The 25,024-nt window shown below is 37.0% G+C and overlaps 6 protein-coding genes across 11 annotated transcripts; 3 read left to right on the top strand and 3 right to left on the bottom strand.

Moving 5' to 3' along the window:
- Nucleotides 1-1,187: 1,187 nt before the first annotated feature.
- LOC117564753 (ectonucleoside triphosphate diphosphohydrolase 5) lies at nt 1,188-6,165 on the top strand. Of its 3 annotated transcripts, none has more exons than XM_034243644.2 (4): nt 1,191-1,409; nt 3,598-3,742; nt 3,920-5,049; nt 5,357-6,165. In XM_034243644.2, exons 1-4 carry the CDS (start codon nt 1,380-1,382, stop codon nt 5,447-5,449), a joined length of 1,398 nt encoding a protein of 465 aa, XP_034099535.1. In that variant the 5' UTR covers nt 1,191-1,379; the 3' UTR covers nt 5,450-6,165. The 3 variants fall into 3 exon arrangements, with proteins under 3 accessions (XP_034099534.1, XP_034099535.1, XP_034099537.1); XM_034243646.2 differs by lacking the exon at nt 1,191-1,409 and adding an exon at nt 3,297-3,501; XM_034243643.2 differs by having other exon boundaries at nt 1,188-1,409; nt 3,598-5,049.
- LOC117564104 (geranylgeranyl transferase type-2 subunit beta) lies at nt 6,157-7,945 on the bottom strand. Its single transcript, XM_034242750.2, has 2 exons — nt 7,207-7,945; nt 6,157-6,901 (listed from the first exon to the last, which is right to left on the bottom strand). The coding sequence occupies exons 1-2, from the start codon at nt 7,814-7,816 to the stop codon at nt 6,474-6,476; spliced, it is 1,038 nt and encodes a 345-aa protein (XP_034098641.1). The 5' UTR covers nt 7,817-7,945; the 3' UTR covers nt 6,157-6,473.
- A 157-nt stretch (nt 7,946-8,102) lies between these two features.
- Nucleotides 8,103-9,076, bottom strand: LOC117564107 (N-alpha-acetyltransferase 38-B, NatC auxiliary subunit). The gene is made up of 2 exons (XM_034242757.2): nt 8,484-9,076; nt 8,103-8,416 (listed from the first exon to the last, which is right to left on the bottom strand). The coding sequence occupies exon 1, from the start codon at nt 8,976-8,978 to the stop codon at nt 8,592-8,594; it is 387 nt and encodes a 128-aa protein (XP_034098648.1). The 5' UTR covers nt 8,979-9,076; the 3' UTR covers nt 8,103-8,416; nt 8,484-8,591.
- Nucleotides 9,077-9,160: 84 nt separating this feature from the next.
- LOC117564106 (1-Cys peroxiredoxin) lies at nt 9,161-11,119 on the top strand. The gene is made up of 3 exons (XM_034242756.2): nt 9,161-9,499; nt 9,563-9,755; nt 10,823-11,119. The coding sequence occupies exons 1-3, from the start codon at nt 9,226-9,228 to the stop codon at nt 11,028-11,030; spliced, it is 675 nt and encodes a 224-aa protein (XP_034098647.1). The 5' UTR covers nt 9,161-9,225; the 3' UTR covers nt 11,031-11,119.
- LOC117564105 (acyl-CoA-binding domain-containing protein 5) lies at nt 11,064-13,176 on the bottom strand. 4 transcript variants are annotated; one of them, XM_034242752.2, is made up of 4 exons: nt 12,859-13,084; nt 12,746-12,789; nt 11,555-12,554; nt 11,064-11,488 (listed from the first exon to the last, which is right to left on the bottom strand). In XM_034242752.2, the coding sequence occupies exon 3, from the start codon at nt 12,548-12,550 to the stop codon at nt 11,618-11,620; it is 933 nt and encodes a 310-aa protein (XP_034098643.1). In that variant the 5' UTR covers nt 12,551-12,554; nt 12,746-12,789; nt 12,859-13,084; the 3' UTR covers nt 11,064-11,488; nt 11,555-11,617. The 4 variants fall into 4 exon arrangements, with proteins under 4 accessions (XP_034098643.1, XP_034098646.1, XP_034098642.1 ...); XM_034242755.2 differs by lacking the exons at nt 12,746-12,789; nt 12,859-13,084 and adding an exon at nt 13,106-13,176; XM_034242751.2 differs by having other exon boundaries at nt 12,746-13,084.
- Nucleotides 13,177-13,646: 470 nt separating this feature from the next.
- LOC117564665 (intraflagellar transport protein 52 homolog) lies at nt 13,647-15,380 on the top strand. Its single transcript, XM_034243528.2, has 3 exons — nt 13,647-13,852; nt 13,912-14,557; nt 14,614-15,380. The coding sequence occupies exons 1-3, from the start codon at nt 13,740-13,742 to the stop codon at nt 15,157-15,159; spliced, it is 1,305 nt and encodes a 434-aa protein (XP_034099419.2). The 5' UTR covers nt 13,647-13,739; the 3' UTR covers nt 15,160-15,380.
- Nucleotides 15,381-25,024: the final 9,644 nt, after the last annotated feature.

Genomic DNA, 25,024 nt, shown 5'->3' with positions numbered 1-25,024 from the left:
GCTGCTCTGGGTTTCATTTTACACGGCAGCAGAGCAGAAGTAAAGAAGCAGCGCTGCCTACGTCGCTGCCACTGCTTTTGGCTCTGCTCAGCTACTCTTGCGTTGCGTTTTTCCTCACCTTTGCAGAGTTTATTGACATTTTCAGCATTTGCTTTTGTGCGCTGCTTTCTTTGAGTGAGCGTGCGCTCTCCCTATTGTGCTCTCTCTCTCTTTCTCTCACTCGCTCTCATTCACATACACTCTGGTGCTCACACACACAAACACTTGTTTTTTTTTTGTAGAGAATAACCTTCAATTTTATCTTATTGCGCTCTCGTCGCCGTCGTTACACACACACATAACACACGTACACTTAACACATACGGCCCCACATACGTTGTTGGCTTTACAACTTTTGTTGTTTTTACGCTGCGTGAATTAACATTTGCCTTTGGTTCAGTTCTTGTGCAGCTTGAACTTAATTTATGCATTTACGCTTATTTTAAATGCAATTGCTGGCATTTCTTTCTGTTGAATTTCCACTACGTTTTACACTTACACTCTTACACAAACACACACTCATTCGAGCGACGGCCGTTTTTTGGTAGCAAAAACATACACGTATAATTTGTTGTTGTTGTTGGGCACGTCGTCTTGTTAATATGTTGAAAAATGAAACTATTTGTTATATTTAATATATAAATTGAAGTGAATGACTCTGTAGTTGTTTGTTTGATTATTTAGCAGGTTTTGCGCAATAAAACGAAAAATTACAAGTATTTATTTTTTCTACTACGCTCGCGGCGCTACAAAGACACGCGCGCGACTTCTCCGATCGGCATTTGTTTTGGTACTAACTGTAGTGTGACCGTGATGGGTAAGCTGAAAATCCCTCTCGTTCTATCGAAGAATATGTGAAAAGAAAACAAGAAAAATATGTAAAGAGACCAGGTCTAGTTTAAAATACTGCAATCACAAGCACTTAAAAATATTAATTTGTATATCTTCATAAATAGTAAATAATTGAATTAAATTAAATATGTGTGCCAATTTCTATAATATAATTTTATTATTAAACTTTAAGGAGCAGGCAAAAAATAATTTAGACAAAAACTACCACAACTGATAGGGTGACCATATGTTATTAATTGTGCATTGACAACTCTGGTGTCAGTTCAAAACAGCAACAGCTGTTCGCCAATCGGTAGTTGAATTTAGTACGCCATTTCGTGCGCGACGTGGTCAGTTGCGTCTAGTTTTAAAGCGTATAAATTAACTATTTCGTTTAAATGAACATTCAGTGATTGCCAAACACACACTCATGCATATACGAATGTGTTAGTGCATACAGTTCAAAGTTCGTAGAGTATACGCGTAATTCATAGAAAAACGTATTAACAATGTCCACCAGTGATGTGCGAAAGAGAAAGGTAGGAAAAAAATAAAAAGGTTAAAGGCTAATGACAAAACCAAATACCTTTTGTAATGCTAATTTTGGCACACGGGCGTCTACACAATTGTTGCTTTAATGCGGAAATTAATTGCAATGCTATTAATTAATGTGCCAAGTTTATTTAAATGCTCAATTACATGCCTTGATTGATTCAATGCATTCGACAGAACAGAAAGCGTTGTTATTGTTTTCCCGCGTTTGACTTTTGTACTCATCAGCTAGAGATGAACAGGATTGAAGGATACAAATTATCGATTACAGAGGAAGGATCAGCATTCGATTTAGTTAAATTGACAGAAGCAAATTAAGTATACGTAGGAGAGAGTCGGAAAACCAAACCATTTTGTTCATAAAGTTCATTGAAAATTCTTGTTGTACATTATTCAATTGTGTGACCGGCCGGTTTAATTTTTAGATGTGTATCCGCCATTGAGATCTTCATCAAATGCAACAGTTTCCCCTGTTTTTTTCTGTGGCTAAACAACAAGGTCATTAAATTTCTGGCAATCGAGTTGTTTTTTGTTTTTTGTTAGACAATTGTCTGGCCGACGAGTTTAACTAGATAGATACAATTGTATTCTCTTCAGAGTCAGTGTAACATGCGGTGTGGGCAAAACAGGTTAAACGTAGGTCGGAACGTGTTTTCTTAACCCTCAATGGTGACTGATATTTGCATACCGATAACGATAAGCACGCGTTTGTGTAAATCTGATGAAATACTCAGCCAGTAGCTATTTTATTTCGTTAAATATAGTGATAACCAACACCAAACGAAACCCCATTGTGTCTGTTACTCAGCGAGCTTATCAACGTATTTATTTTTTTGGGAAGGACGCACGTCTCAATTATCAAATGAATTAATGTTCGATCGATAAATGAGGCGCCCGCCCAACAACTGAGAACAGCTGTTGAAATTCTCACGAGCGTAAAATATGAACAGATTTTTCTTCAATGCGTTTACAATGGGGTTTGACATGCTAATTAAGTACTGTCTGTAAGGTATAAACTGTATATAAACAATTACCGCTGGCAAAAAGTTCGTCGCAAATAGTTTAACGTTTAGTTTATTTGTGCTGATGAAACATTTGTTTAAATAATGGGAATTTCGTCAATTGTGTTTGCAGTTTCAACGACAATATTTAATCAAGCTAAAAGACCCGTTCACTTAAAAGCAAAAATAAAAAAATGCAGACCGGCAAAATGGTCTAAATGTTGTATCTTATCATAACAATAGGGTCTAACGTTGCGATAACCTTCAAAATAATTTTGTGTCGATCCTCATTACGTAGCGCAAAAAAAGTGTTACTTAGCATGACTTGTCACTATTGATAGCGTTCCACCAGCATTTAAATTGCTACCCAGACATTATCGCTTATTATAATTCATTACATCATGTACTAGATGTATTATGTACGCATTTTATGTGTAAAATTCGCACATGAGTGTTCTTTTCTATAATTAGCTCATTGTAAGGGCGTCTTTTGTTTACTATTTGTGAATTAATCACGTCAAGAGAGATAACTCAATTCAATTATGTTATACTTGCAAATATGCAAATTTACTTTCATAATAGTCCGACGTTTACTTTTTGTTACATTTTGAAAATTTACTAATAGCTTTTAGATTAGTCATAAATAGATATGTAAGGATATGCTAAAACAAGAAATGGTAGTTTTCAGCAAATTGTAATATTTTCAAACGATTCTTATTTATGTGTACATCTTTATTTCGTGACGTTATGAGCTTTACTGTACTGTTGGCTGCTAGATAAACTTCGATGTTTACTAAAGCCAAACAGAGGAAAAATCGATACATCGCTCAAAGTTATCGAAGTTTCTGCACCTCTAGCTTTGCGGTCACGCAACCTAGAATACAATTGACTACTAAAAGCAGAAAATATATGTAGATAACAAAATCAACATTCTGCGTTTACGTTGTTAGAATTTAGTGAGGAAGCAGAAGAAGAGTGTGGAGACAAGAGAGAGCAAACAATCGACGCAAGTGCCAACATGTGTTTTAAAGAGTATGCTGGTTATTTATAGACGAAAATGAGATACGAGTACAAGTTGGTAGAGTGTCGAGTTCAACCCAACCACCCATAAAAACTAATTGCCAATAACATTATTTACAATACTTATCATTATCCTTTTAATTTTATCCTGCAGCTGGCCAGCGATGACAAACCGTCACAGGGAGGCGGCAATCGACGAACCAACGGCAATGGAAATGGACGTGGCGGTGTGACCAGCGGCTTAAAATTATCATTTTTATGTTTGATCATATCTGTGGTGCTGCTGCTCTTTGTCTTTGGTGTGTATCAAATGTATTATGTTGAAGAAGTCTCTCCCCCAAGCGTGACTAAATCCACAAAATTAACTGATTTTGCCACTGTTACTGTTTCATTTCATGCACCGCCCCATCATACCCATACTGCTGCCCCACGCAACACAATGAAACCGCCACAACGACAACAACAATCTGATGCAGGCTTCGTCTCGGACAATGCGAGTCCTTATCTAGCGCGTCTTGCCTCCAAGCTGGGCTACAGCAAGGTGCAATATGCGGCCATCATTGATGCCGGCTCCACGGGTAGTCGTGTCTTGGCCTACAAGTTCAATCGCAGCTTCATTGACAACAAACTGGTGCTATACGAGGAACTCTTCCGTGAACGTAAACCGGGTCTCAGCTCGTTTGCCGACAATCCCGCGGATGGCGCGCATTCGATTAAACTGCTGTTGGACGAGGCACGTGCCTTCATACCAAAAGAACATTGGTCATCGACGCCGTTGGTGTTGAAAGCCACAGCTGGATTGCGGTTGCTGCCCCAGAGCAAGGCTGAGAATCTGCTGAATGCTGTGCGTGATTTGTTCGCCAAGTCGGAGTTCAGTGTGGACATCGATGCTGTGGAGATTATGGATGGCACCGACGAGGGCATCTTCAGTTGGTTCACCGTCAACTTCCTCTTGGGTCGTCTGTCCAAAACCAATCAGGCTGCTGCCTTGGATTTGGGTGGTGGCAGCACGCAGGTCACTTTCTCGCCCACAGATCCGGAACAGGTGCCCGTGTATGACAAGTATATGCATGAGGTGGTCACCTCCAGCAAAAAGATCAATGTGTTCACACACAGCTATTTGGGTCTTGGCCTGATGGCCGCTCGTCACGCCGTCTTTACCAAGGGCTACAGTGCGGAGGACACTGTGGTGGAGAGCGTCTGTGTCAATCCCATTATTGCCAATCGTACGTGGACTTATGGCAATGTGAAGTATCAAGTCAGTGGAAAAGAGAATGCCAAATCATCGGCTGAACAGCCTGTTGTTGATTTTGATTCCTGCCTGGAGCTGGTGAAGAGCAAAGTTATGCCGCTGGTGAAGCCGAAACCATTTACGCTTAAGCAACACGCTGTCGCCGCATTTAGTTATTACTTTGAACGTGCCATCGAATCGGGTTTGGTGGATCCGACAGCTGGTGGCGAGACCACCGTGGAGGCGTATCGCAAGAAGGCTCAGGAGATCTGTGCCATACCCAATGATGAGCAGCCATTCATGTGCTTCGACTTGACGTTTATCTCGGTGCTGTTACGTGAAGGATTTGGCCTTAATGACAACAAGAAAATTAAGGTAAGTCCGATAGACAGGTTGCTCTTTAAATTAATCAGATTGTGACGTGGCAGCTGAATTTTCCACTGGAAAGTTGTACAGATTTCGGCAAGAAGTAATTTATGTGGGTTATTTGTCACTCGCTTCACTCAATAAGAAAATGATAAATTTAACTTTCATATAAAATTAATATTTTGAAGTTTTGCTTAGAACAAAGCAATTTATAAGTATTTTAATTCTTAGTAAATTAATGAGCAATCTATGTTATGTAGTACTTTAATCGGTCAATACGAATGCTAATGATGTTTTCTCTTTTTTAAAATTGCAGCTTTACAAGAAGATCGATGGTCATGAAATCTCGTGGGCCTTGGGCTGTGCCTACAACGTGCTGACCAGCGATGAGAAATTCAATAATTCCTAGTGCTTCGTTTAAATAGACTGTAGACGAAAATCATAGCTGAAATTGTTTCTAGAGTGCCTTAGACGTGCATCGAAGTATACTACACACACACACACACTCACTCACAGTCACATACACACACTTTAATCGTAGAATTGATAGATTTTTATGCGCTATAAATTCATTTCAATTGCCATTAATTGATACGAATTCATTTAGTCTGTTGAACCGAGGACGCACTGTGACTACACCAAAACACAAAGACACAATTTACTCTAAACACTGATGTTTCTAGTTCGTAATTCCAATGTAATTTTTGTGTGATTCGTTTATTGTATGTAATTCATTCACGATATTGTATCCTTAGTCTTATGCTCCATACTTTCCTAATGTATATAAATATGTGCAAGAAGATATATATACACTATATATACAAGCATATCTAATTTGAATATCAGAATAGTGAATATTTTTCCAATTCAAGCATAATTAACTAAACGAATTCAATTTTGTTTATAAGTTATCAAGGAATACAAATTTATTAAACTATGCTGTCAGATATTTTAACTTCGGCTTGTCGAAGACAAACTCTTCGTTTTTGTTTAAATTTCTTTTAAATTTTGTATGTAACTCTGGAATTGTTATAACATTTAATTAAATTATTTTTGCAATATTCAAATATGTTGTCGACTCAAAATAAAACTAAAATAATAATAATAAATAAACCATTGAAACTCAGTAGAATATTTATTCTTTTGATCCGCATGCAATAATAAAATAGTGTCTTTATTTCATTTTTTCTCTACATAATACAAGAAATATTGTACACGCTTTACTTAGAGAGGCTCTATTAATATGTTATGTATAAATATATGAATTTATCATATTGCTAATACGAGTTTTATAAATGCATAACAAACAAAAAATGTGCAGTATATAGAAGAGAAGATTACAAAGGATGTTTTTGGGAAAGGCGCCTGCTCTTTAAAATATTTTAATCATATTTAACATTGGCTTTAGCTTTCGTACTAATATCGTGTTGTGTCTACGCCAGCGTCAGACGTTGCGGCTTGATGCCCAATCTATCGATGATGTACTGTGGCATGCATAGCGTGGGATTGATGAGTTTCAGATCTGGATGGCCCAGCAACGAGAGGCCGCCAATGCCAAACAGCGTATGGAATATATCAGGCATGTTGCCAGTGCGATCAGAGAAACCTCCCGTTTCCAAATCCTGGCATGACAATATGAATTGCTGCAGCTTCTCCGAGCTAATCCAATGCAATCGACCCATAATGGTTAACGATGAAAGCACCCACCACGAATAGCAGACATCGGGCAGCTTCTCTGGTCGTCCATTAAGTCCACCCGAAGGCAACTGACGCTCGCAGAGCCACCAGCCTAGTTTGTCCACGTCCAGAAGATGCAAACGCTGTGTCAACGATAATAAACCCACGCAGCAATAGGTAAGGCCTGCAAACAAGATGAGAAAATCCAATTAACAATCTGTAGTGGTGCAAGTGGGTTATCTCTTCGATAAGCACTGGTGAAAATACATGATATGGATTGTATTTTAAGCTATCTGAGGAATACATACTTCATATTTTGACAAAATGTAATCCAAGATTTTTAAGTAGTTACAATTCGAATGTTTGAAATTGTACCTTATAAAAACTAGATCTTAGGTCTCACCAGGACTGTCCGTTTTTAGTTTAGTTAGTCAGGCAGTCAGGACAATTTTTAAGCATTCAAAAAATAAGCATAAAAATGTGACTCACCGGCATGTGACTCAGCACCGGGTTTGGAGCCGAAGCCTCCATCAGTTTGATTGCAACACGACATCACAAACTTAACCGCCTTCTCGACATCCACACTCTGCTCCAGTCGCTGCAGTAGTGTCATTGTGGCCACGGCACAAAAACTGAATCTTGTATCGACTTCGCCCCACTTGTCACCAAAGAAGCTGCCATCGGGCTGCTGTAGCCCCACCACATAACGAACCACAGCGTCACAATCGATCTCGTTGAGAGCATCATAGGTGCAAAGGATTTGCACCGCAGACAACGTATAAAGCATGTGTGGATCGTGACCTTCGCAGGGTGAGAAGCCACCGCTCGTGGGGCACTGACAACGCTTGACGAACTCAATGATAGACTTTCGATCCAAACGATCCAGCTGGCCCATAATGTCCAGTGCTGTGACGCCCCAATAGATGCCGGACATGCGCAGAAACTCGGTCATACAATACTCGAAGTCATCCTCCTGTTTACCATGATTCTCAATGTACTCGACATGTTTCCAGAATTGCAATTTCTTTGCTGGTTCCGTTTCATTTTCGTTGTTTGAGGCGCCGCCATTTGAAGGCTTCACGAAGGTCGTGAAATCCATTGCGTTGATTGTGTTCAATTGAGAACGAGTGTTGTTTTTGACGATTCTTAGCAATTAATTGATTGTGGTTTAACTATTGCTGTTGCTGCTGCTGAGTTGACATTATTATTAATTCCTGTGTTGCGGCGTAAAAAACCACTAAATAATCTTGAGCCCTAAAAATACCAAAAGCGAGCAGCTGTTTTATAAAATTATTTACTCTAGCTGTAATTCCATTTATTAACAACAAATTAAAATATTTAATATTTTATTAATCATATTTAGTTGTCATTTGACTAATGAGCACATTAATTATTTAAGAAATTTATTTTCTTTTCCGTGAGCGTCAGTTACATTATTTTCAAAAATAGTTGGCAACGCGATTTGGTTATACTTCAAATATCTGGGCGTGTTTGGAATTATGATTAATAGTTGACTATCGAACATTAGTTATTTATTGACCGACCAAATACCGAATAGCTGTCTATATAAACAATAATTTAAATATTATACATATGTAATTTTTTACTTTACAAAAAGGCAGTTACTTCTTTGAAAGTAGTTGGCAATGCGATTGAACTGGATTAAGGTTCCAAATAAAGATAATGTTTAGTTTTTTGACTGAAAAAAACAATTTTTTAAGAGAGGATTACGCATTTCGAACATTTTCTAAAACTTTTATTCTTACAATGACTATGATAAATATCTCATGTGTATGCAAACATTTCTCGCTCACTGTTCCGAAGATGGATCTTGTTTACAAGTATTAATTTAAATACATTTAGCAAATCCTTATTTACTGAGCAAGCAGACTCGATGACGGCGTCGGCTCGTCAATATTTAATGATACAATGTGCTTCTTGGCCACCATCACGTTTCCCAGTAAACGGGGTTCTTGACCCTCCACCAGATACTCGGCGCACATGGAGAGGACAATATTAGCATCCCGATCCGTGCAGTTGAAGAAACCGACCAAAACTCGGCCATCGGTTATCACAATGCGAAGGACGCGTCCTAACCACTTTTGAAGCTTTCGACGTCCTGGTGTCAAGTTGACATCACTCATCTGTGGTGCATTTGTTGTTATTCTAAAGGGTTCGACAACCGGTGATGCTGTTTGCGGCTGCACTTGCGGCGGCGGTTGCAGTTGCACTTGACTGCCACTGATGCTAAGCTCGGACATGGCTCGGCTAGTTTTTTATTCACTACTTTATATAAAACTTGCCCCAACTTTATTTTGTTTTGCTATTGACTTTATGTGACCGTAGGCTGTAGATTGAAATATACCAATTATACTATATTGGTATCGAAGTGTAATAGTGATGTACTGACTGGTATCGAAATTTATCAATTCGGTCACATTGCTCTGGCTGTCGCCTGTTTTTTGATATTTGTATTTCAAGTCACATTCACTTCCCAAATATTCCATCATGTCGGGCAAAGCTCTTAACATTGGTGATCAGTTTCCAAATTTCCAGGCTCAGACCAATGAGGGAAATATTGACTTTTACGAATGGATGACTGACAAATGGGCCATACTTTTCTCGCACCCGGCAGATTTCACTCCAGTGTGCACCACAGAGCTTTCTCGTGTTGCACAATTGATACCGGAGTTTAATAAGCGTGGCGTCAAGCCGATTGCCTTGTCTTGCGACACCGCAGAATCTCACAAGGGTTGGATCGAGGATATCAAGAGTTATGCCAGTGAGTTACTTCATTTTATAACTAGTTTATCTGTGGCGCTTAACATTTCTGTTTGTCTTGTAGAGCTGCCAAGCTTCGATTATCCGATCATTGCGGATAACAAGCGTGAATTGGCTTTGAAGTTGAATATGCTAGATAAGGACGAACTGAGTGCTGAGGGAATTCCATTAACCTGTCGTGCCGTCTTTGTTGTGGACGACAAAAAGAAGCTGCGTCTCTCCATCTTGTATCCAGCAACAACTGGTCGCAATTTCGAGTAAGTTTCATTGATGTAGTATTTATGTTAGCCGATCAATTCATGGGATGTGGTCCAGTCATCGAAAGACTGTTGTTCTATTGACACGAAATTATAGGAGCACAATTCGCTCAATTTGTGAGTGATGTTTTTCTTATAAGGGATAACTGATATTTTATAGTCGAAATGTCTATATTTGTATTTATTAATCTAAATGCAATAGCTAAGATTCCATTGCAGAGTAAAGCCATCTATCCTATTAAATAGCTAAGCGATTTGTTATTCAAATCTATTGCTTCTATAGTTGATCGTAGATAAACGCTATATTATAATTATATAGATATAAAAGGAAGATTCATAAATATTTGATTAGTTTATGATTTAAAGAGATTATTTTTGTGTTTCTAATTTTGTGATATTCTATATTTTAAAAGGGAAATCAATATCTACTCGTAGCCTGACTTTAAATTAAGAATTTATTAAATAAAATGGAACTTACTTGTATGAGGAATATAGTCAGGAATTTAATTCGAATCAACACAACTTTTTTATTTCAAGGATAATTATTGCAAAACTAAGTTCTCTCACAACCTTTATCAGCTTCCACAACCTTTATCATATTACAATATTGACTACAGCATATAATTAAAAAAAAGTACAAATGTTAAAGTAATGCACTTAAGCTAATAGTAATTGTTTTTGCCACCATATACTTCAAGGTAATAGCTCTGCTTAAGAGGTTATAATTTAATGTAGCATAACACACGTTAACGGTCTCTAAACTAAGCGATAAAGTATTTTATTTCTGTAATTTTCAAACATTTTCCAGCAAACACTATTTCCAGCAAATTAAAATTTATGGGAATGATGTTTTGTTTTAAATAATTTGTGCTAAACTGCTTTTGGTAAATATGATTCAACCTAATAATAATTGCTTTTAAACTACGTTGTAAAATAGTCAGGAAATGGTACCCCTATACTCAAAATTTAGCAGAATTGAATTAAACAAAACTACAGTGGTAATTTTAATTCTAAATTGAAGTGTAATATTAGTCACACATTAATTTCTTTTTCTGTTGTTATTGCAGTGAAATTCTGCGTGTTATCGACTCGCTGCAGCTAACTCAAACGAAGAGCGTGGCCACTCCTGCCGACTGGAAGCAAGGTGGCCAGTGCATGGTGTTGCCCACGGTGAAGGCCGAGGATGTGCCCAAACTGTTTCCGCAGGGAGTTCAGACCATCGAGGTGCCATCAGGCAAGAGCTATTTACGCATAACTGCACAGCCAAAAGACTAAAGAAAAGCACAAATGATTCCATACAGACAAATGTGATTTGTATTCATTTTACACAAGTTTTATTACAAAAAAATATAATTAACAACAAATGAATTGTTTTACAACCGTTTGCAGCATTTGCAAAAGTGGATGACGCTTTGGACCAAGGCAAAAGCGTTCCCAGGGCCAAGACAAAACTTTCGTTTCTTACCAACTAAACAAAATTTGTATTGCATGTATGCATTTTGTGGGGATAGCAGGGGAGGAATGTGTTATGCGTGGTGACTACAAAAACATACAACATAAATATACATATACATTTAGATAGGATGTAGATATTTAGTATATATTGCAACTGGATAATCGTAGGAAACTAAATAAGGCCAACTCTGTACATGAAGAAAAAATAGTTGAATGACGCGTAGTGAAGCGAAGCCAGACGAAGCTCATTGACCCAATGACCATAACCAAAAGTGTATCTGAAAGTCAGTTGAATAGAAGTTCAATAAGATGCTTTAACGATTAGATAAATTAGTTTTACTTACAATTTAACTACCATACCAATTAAGCTAAAGCTAAAGCTCAAAATGCACTCGGCGTCGTCGTCGTCAGCGGCGTTTGCTCTCCACCAAACGTGCCACACGTCGCACCAAGAATGGCCACAGCACCAGCACCGCAAACCACAGCGGCGATATATCCTTAAATGGCCACCACGCCGGTTGTTGTCGTCTACTTGACGTCGCCGATGTCACCTTGCGCAACTCGAGCAGCGTTTGCTCCATGCCGCGCACACGTTGCTGCACTGCAGCCATATCATTGTTCATGCTCGCAATTGTGCTCTGAATTTGTCGCAACATATCCGTGTTGTGTGTGATTGCTTGAGTTAGTTCCTGTGGCAGCATTGTATCATATGGATCATCGTACTCATCGTCCGATGGATCCACAATGGCTACGCTGCTATTGTGCGTATAATTGTGACTCGTCGTCGTCGTTGGCTCCCCATAGCCATTGCTCAACTTCGAAGCATAGCCATTGCTGAGGGGCGTGGCATGTCCATTTGTGGACGCCACTGGCGTCTCCGTTGCCGTGATATCCTCATTGGAGCTCGAGCCATGCTGTGGACTATTGGTGCGCGAATGAAACGGTGAATTGGGATGCGATTCAGCGAGCTCCCGCATGCCCGGCGACACCAGCTCTAGTTCATCCAGATTGATGTTGCCCAGCCCATCGAGACTGCCCACAAAGTTCTGGACATTCTCTGTAAACGACATCGTCTCGATGATCTCCTGCAGACTCTCAACATAACGTTGCATGGCCTGCTCCTTGCTTAGCTGACTATTATTGTTCCAGGCATCCCATTTGGCACGTCCGACGACATCCCAGAAGGCGGGCTTCTTTTGGCTGCAACTGCCCTCGGAGGCCTGCTTGAAGAGGCCGTAGAACTTGAGCATCATGCTCGTGCTGGGCTGATAAGGACCATTCTTAGGCAGTCCTTTGATCACGTTGACAGCCGCCTGGAAACGTTCCTCAATGCCGGCCATCGAACTGGAATTAACATTAGAATAAGCAATCAACATAAATTACTATCGATTAGATACGCGGTAGTTAAAGTCCAAAAATTATCAATGTATAGAGCTCTTTAATCCATCGTGACTCCGCCCCCTCCCTCCGCTCTATTAATGATAATCATGGTGAACGTCATTTGTTGATGCTGTCGCAAGCAGATTACAAATTACCTAATTATCTTGTGCAATTGCAGACACACGAAATGACGCTGTAACTTTTTATTTGTTTATTGGCAGTGCTCTTTGCTATTGATTCACACTCACTATTTAACATATATACATACATATACTTCAGCTAGACAAAGTTCGCTTCAAAGTCGAAGTTCAATATTCATAAAAATCACTCTCACAGTCAATAGAAATCGGAAATTTAAATAACAAAACTGAATCGTTAGTGATAACAGCAAGTTATCATTGTGCAGTGTATAAGCTAATTGTTAATGTGAACATGAATTGGCGCTCGCAGTTGTTGTGCCGTTACTGGCTACTTGTTATTTTTTAATCGTTTTGCAATAAAAATAATAAACATACTATGTAAATGTGGATGAATCTGTGTGAGAGTTTTAGAGGTGGCCACACATCGATGAGACTATCTATCGATGTAGCATCGATATTTTTGCGATTGATTAAACATCGATTTTTAATTGCGACAAACGGCAGTTTTTTTCAAGTCAATTAACTTTTATTTACTATCACCTAAATTATTATGTTGATCTTTTATTTAGAAAAATCGGTTCTGCAATTGAGCAACAGCTGAAGTAGGACTGCACAATGAAATTCCGAATGCTCAACAAGTTCAATTATATGGTATATTATCTACGATTTGTGGTCACACTACTATGTAGTATCGATGACAGAAAATGTTATTATCGATGCTTCAATATAGAGTATTCAATACAAAAGTATCGGCGCTTTATTCAAAAAACTTTACCCTAAACATTTATTGAAATTCATTTGTTTTAACAATTTGAACATTCTCAATAATTTGAAAATAATTGAGAGTTTATAAATGAATGATAATCGGCAAAAATACATAAGCTCTCGCTCGCTTTGTTTTGGTTGTAGGTTTCCCTGACAACCAAAACGCGTCACTGCTACAAAAAATAAAGAAAAGTAAAATAAAATAAATAAAAGAAAATAAAAAGTAAAATAACACATTTCCAACATGAGCAATAAACCAATAATTTGCTTTGATATATCTAAAAATGAGCGATTTCAAATAACGGATAACTACAAGATGCTGCATCGCAAACTCAAGGCACACTGGACAGTGGAGCAGTAAGTTTAGCCGGAAAATATACAAGAAAAACTATTTAATACTCTTATTAATGTTGCAGAAGCGATGTTGAGCTGAATCAGGAGCGCTTAATGCGCACCAAAATCTTTGTATTAGCCGGTCCCCAAGATCGTTTCACCGAGGATGAGTTCGAGGTTCTTAAGGAGTATGTGGATCAATGGGGAGGCAGTTTGTTAGTGTTGTTGGGTGAGGGCGGCGAACAGGAGTTTAACACTAATGTCAACTTCTTTCTGGAACAATATGGCATCTATATAAACAACGACAACGTGGTGCGACCGCATTACTATAAGAATTTCCATCCCAAAGAATGCATTGTGGGTGGCGGCGTTGTCTGCGAAGCGATGTGGCGTCACCTGCTCAAACTGGACATTGAGAAGGTGGATTATGATTTCAGCGATGAGAAGTACAAGATACATTTTCAGTATCCATACGGTGCCACCTTAAATGTCTCTGAGCCTGCAAATGTGCTGTTGACAACGGGGCCGGTTGTCTATCCCTTTAATAGACCGCTGGCTGGTTACTATAGCAATGTGAAGGGTGGCAAGATATTGGCCTTGGGATCGGGCTACATTTGGCATGACAAGTACCTGCAGGACAAGACTAATGATGCCATGCTCGAGTATGTGCTGCAGCTGCTGGGCTCAAGTGAAATTAGCTACACCCATCTGGACTTTAATGATGTGGAGGTAAATTGCTCTTCCGATAGACTGTTGAAATGTTATTAACTATTCAAACTCGACAGTTAAATGATAATAAACATTTCACGGATCTGGCTTTTCTCGCTGACATGCCCAAGGCTTGCTTGGTGGACACAATTGGCACCGAGATGCCGGCGGATTTCAAGCAAATGTTCGACATGTCTCTGTGTTCGCTCAGCAATCGTTTGCTCAAGGATGTCATCGATACCTACGAGCAGTTGCATGTGAATTACGAACCACTGAAGATTATCAAACCACAATTCGAGATCCCATTGCCACCGCTGCAATTGGCTACCTTTCCACCCATTTTCAGTGAGCCACCCGCTCCACCGCTGGAGCTCTACGATCTGGACGAGACCTTCAGTCCGGCTCGCTCGCAGCTGGCGCATTTGACGGGTCAATGTCTGCAGGCGATGCAGTCCAAGGAGCCGGCGAGACGTGGCTTGAATCTCCGCGAGCTGGAGAACTATGTGAAGGAGTGTGCGCGCATTACGGCAATTGTCAGGGATCAGCAAGATCTGCCAGCTCGCGAAATACTCAATATTGTGGCGCGTCAGATAACCAGCTACAAGCCCTATGCCGAGGACTAGACAACAGCTGATCCAATTACCAGCCAGCGCGGCGCATTCCAAGTTTTCAATTCACTATTTCTGCAAACCTTCACACTAGGTACATTCCATTTGTAGAGCAGTTTGTTGCGCCTCTAATGGATAAAGAACTCGATTCTTCTGCCATGAATGTTTGATTTGTCATTTAATATGCATCTGGATTCAATCTGCCTATAGTAATCTTGATACAAGGAAACTTTGTATCTTTGTAAACTACTTAAAACTAGAAACTATCTATAAATTTCTTATTTTTAAATGACAGTTAAAAATGGAGAAATTCAAAAAAATAAATTAAAATGAAAATAAAAGCAATTTATTTTATGTGATGAAAAGTTCTATGAAGATCTATGAACTTATCATGATAATAATTACAGTATTCTAGCAATATACAAAAAAAAAAAGATTTCAATCTTTAAAAGAAAATTTCAATTTGAGTACAATAAAAAAAAATGATGAAAAATTATACTAAATTTTAAAAATTGTATAAGGGTATGAATTTTCTTGTCTTAAGTTAAAATGTCTGTTAAGGTTTCACTTTTATATAATAATCATAACAATTGAAACAATTATTAGTTTTGCTATTATTAATTATTAGTTATGCTACAGTTTAAGAGTATCAAATCTTTGGCATATCCAAAATAATTATTCCTTCTTGGATTTTTTTTTGTTTTTTTTTTTGGCGAAATCAGCAAATTTATACGGTTTTTGAGCTAATTGTAAACCAAGTCCGTTTTATGTAAACATGTTGCCGACTCGTATTCAAACATGGCCGGCATTCTCTCGACGCTTGACTCCCTACGTCCAAACTAGAATTTGTTAAAAAACTTTACTTCAATTACACAGAAGGTGCATAAAATTTGGTTGGTAACATAAAACCTGTGGGAAGTAAAGCTATATGCACACGAACATTTATGGCCAAAAAATTGTTGACTTTTAAATGCGTTTCACACAATTATTTAATTTTATTAATATTTCTCCCTACTCCCAAGGAGGGACAACAAACACATCTCATCTCTCTTGGGGATGCTTCGGTTTGGATGTTGTCGATTTGTTTCTCATTTCTAGGGGCGACTAATTGTGTAGGATCTTTTGGGGTATGTATTTTGGGGTCGAGGGGAGCTGAGTGGAGATGGAGTGTGAAACCGCTAGTTAATGCTTGTCACAACAAATGCTGTCATCAATCGCAGCTCGATACCCCAGAGAGTTGTAACATTAAAAAAGAAATACAAATTAAAAAAACAAGAACAGCCTGCGTCGAATATCCTGTAAAAATTCGAACAACTGACGCCAGTAAATTTCTTCTTAATTTTATCGCTCACTTTAGGTAGAGAAGTGTGCAAAAGAGAGGAGAAACATTTAAGGAAACAACTGTTTAACCTGAATTCTCTGGAGCTTAAAAGCAGCTGCAGCTGTTGGCTGCTGATCTTGACTTTAATGTAGAAATTTGAAATTCATTGAAATGTTTGACGTTAAAAATTTAAATCCCCAAATCTGCAAATTGCACAAAATGTACAATTTAGTATGAAAATGTTTTACATAAATGCGCATATAGATTTTTTTTATTTTTAATTATAGATAGTAATGGATTCATAGCTCTTCGGATAGTGTTTAATTAAATTGTATATTAGAAAGTTGTAGTTTCGAACTTTCAACATATGTTTGAATCAATAATATTAAATATTACAAAATATATGCATAGTTTATTGAAGTAAGATTAAGATTATATTTTAGAATTAGAAATCAAGTACAAAATATATAATATTTTATAAGTCTAGCAGATGCAAAATTAACTCAATAAAAATTAATGTAGAAATTTTAAATTCATTGAAATATTTATTTGACGTTAAAAATTTAAATCCCCCAATCTGCAAATTGCACAAAATTTACAATTTAGTATGAAAATGTTTTACATAAATGCACATATAGATTTTTTTTATTTTTAATTATAGATAGTAATGGATTCATAGTTCTTCGAATAGTGTTTAATTAAATTGTATATTAGAAAGTTGTAGTTTCGAACTCTCAACATATATTTTAATCAATAATATTAAATATTAAAAAATGTATGCATAGTTTATTGAAGTAAAATTAAGATTATTTTTTAGAATTATAAATCAAGTACAAAATATAACATTTTATGAGTCTAGCAGATGCAAAATTAACTTAATAAAAATCTTTTATTTTTAGAAAATATTTAAAAAATATGTTAGGATTGATGTATGTATTTACTTCCTTGAAAAATAATTTTATTTGTGTAAATGATTTCCTAAATAAAGACTTAATAATGAGGGTCTTTTTAAGTTTAATTTAAGTGCGAAAAATATATTCGACTTAAGTATATGGAAACAGTTTAGAAAACTTTCCATTTACTATAATAAATAATGGATAGTTCAAAGCACTCCATCTTTGTCTCTCACACTGCATGCACTCTCTATTTCTCTCTCTCTCTACTATCTCTTTGACTCTGGTCAATCAATCAATATTGAAAATTCCCACAACAGTTGCTTCTGACTTGGACAGCTGTCGCCATTTTGTGTGCGCTGTTGACCGCTAAATGTCGCTAGGGATGGCAGCGTAGCTGTGTATGAGTGTGTGTGTGTGTAGTGTGTGGGGGGCAATAATCTGCAAGTAAAAAGTAAAAGAGGTTATGTTGAAATACGATCTGTGGCAAGTAGGAAGTTACCTTGAGTGCATTTCTATATTGACAGTGACAATGCTGTCCACATTCACATCCACATCCACATCGACATCGACTTCGACGTCCGCGTCCACAACTTCGTCGGTTCATTCATGGTTTCAGTAAGCCAAACAGGTTCACAGGCTCAACAGAAGCCGCACAAGTTTTCTTTCCCCCCCCTCTCCATTTCTTCTTCAGCAACTTCACCTCCTCCTCCTCGTTCTCCATCACCTCGCTATTTGCCGTTTCTTGCTCTTCAAACAAAATAGAGAGAGAAAAAAACCGAACTTCATTTCCCAGTTTTCTTTACTAAGCAAAACCAACAACAGCTGTGTTTGTTGTTGTTTTTGTTGCTGCTGCACTTCCGCCCTGCGCAGTCCTGTCTCGTCCTCGTCCTCTCCTTACTTTCCGTCACGTTGTCCTCTTTGTGTCGCCGTGCAAATATCATCAAAGTCAAGAGGTTTGTTTGACTTTTAGTGGCATCCTTTTAGCAGCTGTGATTGTTCACTTCGCTCCCCGCTCCTCACCTCTCACTTCATCATCCTTTGTCATCCAACCCCCTTCTGCCACCCACTCGTTACATTAACCACATCATAATTTATACCAAACATCGTGCATTTGTCACCTGCCCTGAAAATTCCGGGAAAACCCTCATGGAAAGCGTGCCGTCGAGTCGAGTTGAGCTGAGTTGGTCGGTGGTCGATGGTCGATGGTCGCTAGTCGTTGATGCGGGTCTCTGGCGACATCGTTTTAATTAAATTACACGACCAAAACGTGCGACATCACAATAATTTTCATTGTCAAAAAAATGGACAGCATAAAAAACAACACGTCTGCATCGCACACTCTAACACAGGAGCGAAAGAGATAGTGTAACACACACATACTAGCAGACTTAGCTAGTGGAGTGGGGGAGAAGAATGTAACAATCAATTAACAGGTAAAAGGTTTAGAGTTGGAATATTAGAGCTAAGAGATTTTATAAGCATAACCCTTGTGTGTTTTATGGGTAGAAATATGGGAAAAGTTTTTTTTTGATGTCAAACTATTTAACGTTAAATAGTCAATAAATTTTATAGATATTTAGTAGTTATTTAAAACTAACAGAATTAATTTTAATTAATATAAAAATCTGAATGCAAATTGCTTGAGTTTTTAAATAAGAATTTTAATTCTTTACTCTTTTATTTAGGGTCTTTTATTTTTAATTTTTCTTGAAGCCGAATGTTTTACTAAATTAAATATTAATATCTAAAGTATAATAATAAAATTTGTGTTAAATAAAGAGTATTAATATTTAGTAACTTCTTCAAATAACTGTAAGTCATTAATTCGAGATTAAAAAGTATTAAATATTATATTTAGCTTACCGTTAAAGTGTATGAGAATAATTTTACTTAAAGTTATTTTTAACTTAGAATTAAATTATATGCTAAAAGTAGGATCACTGAGAGGTTCAGGTTGAGTACTTTGGAAATGGAGGAAAAACTTTGAGAAATAATAAAAATTACATTTTGTTGATAAATCAGCTGATAATAACTGTGCACAATTTTAAGCTGAAATTATTCTTGAAATTCATTTAAAGTACAAGAGATTTAATTGTGCTGTTATTTGAGCTAAACTCGAACTATATTAAAGTTGTCTTTAAGTTTAGTTTATCGCTTGAAAACTTTTAGCAGAAACGCTCACCTGAGGGTTAAGCTTAAACTGTTGACCTGCGATTGTCTCTCTGCGTCTCATTTTTTCGCTCTCTGTCTGGCACGCTTCGTTGTCGTCTTTTATTGTTATTGTTGTTATTTCATGGTTATGGGAAGATTTGGAAGATGCCACCATTATTGAAATAGAAAGCTTGTCTTTTATGCTTTTGTCATTGTTGATAATTTGTCATAAGGTTGCGTTGTACAACACGCTCTAATGATGCATGTAAATGCAAAGCATGCAACAAGCGTTGACTCTGCAACTCAATGTTGAAGTTGATGTTACAGTTAAACTCCCCTCAACAACAAAAAAAATGGAAATATTTAAAGCGCGTGTACAATTTAAAATGAAATAAAATCAGACTGTGGCAGCTTTCGAAATTTTATGAGCATGTTGCGCTTATTAGCTGCAGCACGAGAAATGGCGACAGGCCACAACACCAACAACACCAACAACAACACCAGCAACAGCAACACCAACAACAACAACTACAACGAGCACAACATGCATTTCCACGGCTAATTTTTCACGCACGTTCCAAGCCCGTTACCCTTCCGCGTCGCCAAGGAACGGACAGCGAGCGACAGCTCCTGGCCAGCGCTTCAGCATTTAAATACCCTGCACAACAATCATGGTTGAAGGGGTGTATTAAGAGTGGCAGACAACTCGACACATCAAATAAAAAAATACGTTTTTTTAGCTTCAGTAAATGCAATCGATACGCTTTACTGAAAATGATATTTTAAATTATTACTCTGTCGTAACAAAAATTAAATTCAACATGTAACAAATATCAACATTTTGTTTAAAAGGTATAGGAAAACGTATTTATTTCGATAAATAGCTTAGCAAAATTTGAGTAGCTCATTTTGTGAGTTACAAATTATAGTTGTCCGTTTATTCTATAAACATAATTTTGACCGCCCTCTTAACAACTTTTATTTTTATAAAGGGTCCTCGAGTCTTGTAGTTTTCTAAAATAATATTTCTAAGCATCTTTGGAATTGTGCGAAGATTGTTCTTGTTCAAATTTAAATTTAATAATTTCAGAGAAATTAGATCATTTTTCTCTGTATGCATATGATATATTGGTACCATATTTCACAGTGATAATAAAATTAATAGCTTAATAGAATTATTATTATTTTAAGTAAACATTATATATTTGTTTTAAAATATTAGGACAAGCAACTACTAATCTATTTAAAACAAATTAGTTGATGGTGATAAGAGAAATAAGTTTCCCCATGCAAAGTGCTAACGTATTTAACAAAAGAATTCAGAGAAATTATTATTATATTATTATATATTATTATTTTAATTTTTATCAAAATATTAATTTCTTTGATAAATATGTATACGAAATATTTGCTAAGAAATTATGTGATTATAAGCTAAAACGATTAAAAAGTTATAAGCTAAATTATAAGCTTTACGAAATATACAAATTTCCGCTTAGAGTATTATTTTGTTCGATAAGTTTTTAGGCAAAGTCTTTGGTGTTGCTTTTGTTTTTTGGCACGGCGACACGCACAAGAAATTCCAAGAGATAAGCATCGTGTACGACAAGGTGTATTATGGACCCGGTTCGCAGTCCAAGTCCAAGTCGAAGTCGAAGTCTCTGTTGCTGTTGCTGCTTTGCTGCTCGACTGTTGGCGTCGAGTGCCATACTGTTGACTCTGTTAAATTGGCAATATTTATGGTTTTGTCCGTCGCAACTGACTTGTTAAATGGGTGTTCCAGCCCGGCCAACAGCAGCAGCATCAGCATCAGGATCCCCTAAAATGGGAAGCTGCGAAACGTTTAAATACAAAACGTGTTGGCCCGATAAGCACGCAAGGCACGAGCAGGCGATGGCCAAGTCATCTCGTTTCGTGCCATCAATTTTGACATATGCATGTCAAAAGTTGTTATTGTTGTTCTTGTTGTGTTTTAGCAACAGCACGTCGCCATTTTGAAAGCTGTGTGCGCCATCTCTTTCGCACACACAGCGCTTGTGATGTTTCGCATTTTCGCGCTGTGCAGCAAAGCATTAAAGCAGAAATGCGCAATGTCGTCAACGCTCGTTGCTGAAGCTATAAAAATGTCAAAACATGCAACAAATAAAGAAGAATTATAAAGAAATCTAGCGAGAGCAACAACAACAACAACTACAACAGCAACAAAGAAGAAGATATATTAAAATGATATAAAAAAAAAATGAAAAAGAAAAACACTTTTGTGACGCTTTGCGAGCGTCGACAAACCAGTCGAGCAGTCGATGACAGTTGTTGCTATACCTGTGGCCCTGCCACAGATTGGGGCACTAACACTAAGCCAAGATGTTTGCAACTGGTGTTAGCAATTAAGATGAGATTGGGATTCAAGATTTCTTGCAAACTGCATTTAAATGAAGCGTATTTTGTTAAGCATTAAAGAAGCTTCTTTAAAGTAAACTCATCTTTTAATTATTTTTGGAATGTAACTTTTAAATAAATTTGCCTAAAGTGATTGATTATTAAATATCTTTTAAATCTTTAAATGTTGTAATGAATAAATCATTACGATAGACACAAAAAACTTGTTTCAAAAAAATTATTGTAATACAATATACAAAATTGCCACTACACCAAGATGTTTGCAACTGGTGTTAGCAATTAAGATTAGATTGAGATTAAAGATTTCTTTCTGTGCTATAAATTAAATAAAATTGGGATTAAATGAAATATTTTAAATTTGGAAAGTAACAAGAATCATATATTTTATTTATTTTCTTTAATTGTAATAACATTTCGTAGAGTTACTTCCATTTTAGAATTATTTTCTATTTGTGTCACAATTAACTGAAACTGCAGAGTATCATCTTAAGTCTCTGAGTCTGCGAATTTTGTGATATTTTCTACATAAAAAAATGTATTTCTGTTTTGCTGTTGTTTTTTTTTGCAGTGTTGCCAGGTTGATACGTTGCTGATCTTGCGGTTTTTATGGTTTTGCAGCACCTCAAGAAAGGAATCGTGAATCTCAACGGAAAAGTGACAAAATGAATGAGAATAAGAATGCTTTTTTATTGAAATTGTAGATGTGTGAGATGATTTGCTAGTTGCAGTCTCCAAAAAAAAAAGAGCAAATTCAAATAAATAATGGAATCCCATATCACACATAGATCGACGTGTTTGAATATGTCATAAGTCACACCTGATCATTTGTCAGTTTTTCATAGTTTTCAGTATCGCCCACAGAATGATATCAGAGAGGAAGAGAGAGGAAGGGTGGGGGGCCAATAAATCAATGCACCGCATGTTACATTTGACGCTAATAAAAATGCAAATCGTATGCATAAAATATAATTTTTATAACTTAATTAACTGAGCTCTCTGGGGCCCAACTGAGATCGGAGACGGAGTCGGAGACTGTGGCGCATGCTGCGCTTTTGGCTTGTGCCTCATTAAACTGGCGCCAAGTTTCAAATTGATTTTGGCTAGCAGCGCGACATTTACATGACAATGTCTCTCTACCCTATTTCGCCCCCCCTTCCACGCTCACCACACTCGGACTCCCTCTATCTCAATCGTTCTCTTGAGATTGCGATTTGGTTTGTGATAAGGGCGCGTCTGCTTATCAAATGACCAGCCAACCGAGAAGGTAGCTGACACTCCATACTCCACAAAAAACAAAAAAAAAACAAAAAACTCTAGAGCTTAACTCATTTCTTGGAAGGCAGCCAGCCATCTGAGATAGAAACACTTTTGCCTATGCCACATCGGGTATAATAAAATAATCTGTCTCTAATTTGGGTGTCGTTTACACGTGCCACGACCCTTTGGACACTCATGATGATGAGTCTCCATCGTGGTGATGAGCTGTTGGACGTCTGTCCTCATTTTTGGTGGCAAGGGGAGCAAGAGCAGCTCATTAAACAAGTGTAATCGCTAAATCTAAACGATGACTTGGTATGGAACCACGAATTGGATTCGACACTGAAATCGGTAATAACAGTGGCATTTGCTGTCCAAGCTGCTAACGGTATTCGAAAGTTTTATCTCCAAAAATTTGAGGAATTTTACACGATATGTGGGTACTTTCTCCACTACTTCGGGGCATTTGTCAAATAAATCAAGCGAATTAGAAGTTTTTAGAGACATTACATATGTTCGAATATGTTCAAAAACCATGTTTAGGAGGTGCCTCAATCAGAGTTGAAAAAGTGTTTCGACAATTGCTTTGAGTGTATTCAAAAGTATATAAATCTGGCTAGAGTATACTATGAAAAACAATAAATCAGTTTTGTATGATAAATATTCGCAAATTCATTATTAGGCCAGAAATACAAAGAGCAATTCTCATAGTGGAGTAAAAGATTATATAAAAATTCATTTCAATAAACTAATCTGTTCTTCCTTTTATACTAGGTTGAAAGCTTAAATTGCTCTTGCTATAGTATTCGAGAAAACAACTTAATGTAGCTCAACCCAATATCTTTTTCTAAACTTTTTTTCCAGCTAATCTAATAATCAGCTCTGCATCTGCTCTTTGCATCTCTTAGCATTTTGATAGCTAACTAATATTGGACAGATGCCATCAATTAGAAGGTTCTACGCTATTCAACAAATGCCTTGACCCAACGATTTGTCATTGTTTTCTTTGTTTTTGTTCTTTCGACGTCTTAGACATTTATTTATATTCATGTGTGTAATTTGCTATTTTTGTTGTTTGTTGTTGTTGTTGTTGTTGTTGTTCTTGTTGTTGCTGTTGGATTTGCTTTTCTACTGTCCGACACTTGACCCTATCAAATAATAATGACTTGTGTACATGACTGGACAGGCTCGGAATTGGTGACTGTCTCGAAATCTGGCGCCGTTTACACTGCCAGCAGCTAAACAACAACAACAATAACAACAACAAAACAGCAAAAATAATAAAGAACAAGAAAAAAAGAAACATCAGCCAAATACTTGTGTTCAAAAGTCAATAAACTTGAATGTGATAAGTTGACAGCGGGCGGTATAAAGTTAGGGAATTAATATGAGGTTTCCTTAGGGCAAAACTGTCAAAGAGTTTAGGCTAATTTTCCAAATGCATCAAAGTTGTGGGAATGCTGAACAACGTGAAATTAATAGTTGTGAAAATCAAATGATATCGAAATGCGTGTTGCAAAATGTTTAAAACAAAGTCACATATTTGTTAAACTATCTCTAAGAGATTCCTCCCCAAAAAGTTCTTAAACGATCTAGACACTTTAAGAAAAACGCAGTCTTTATTTTTATTTAATTCATATAATTCATAATTATAGGAATAATACAATTCAATTAAATCCATAAAACCCTTTTTTTATACTATGAAGTTAGATATTAATTACTATTGTTTGAAATGTTTCCAATTTAGGTGACAAATCATTAAAGCCAAAATCAAAATAGAACGTAAAGTCTTCTACCGCTAAGTTAAACTCATTCGACAGTATGAATTAATATTCATATTCCTCTCTCTTGCAACAAT

The sequence above is a fragment of the Drosophila albomicans genome, chromosome 2L (genome assembly GCF_009650485.2).
Source record: "Drosophila albomicans strain 15112-1751.03 chromosome 2L, ASM965048v2, whole genome shotgun sequence".
Taxonomy (NCBI): Eukaryota; Metazoa; Arthropoda; class Insecta; order Diptera; family Drosophilidae; genus Drosophila; species Drosophila albomicans.
Note: the sequence above shows the minus strand (reverse complement) of the source record. Positions and strands in the feature narration are given on the sequence as shown.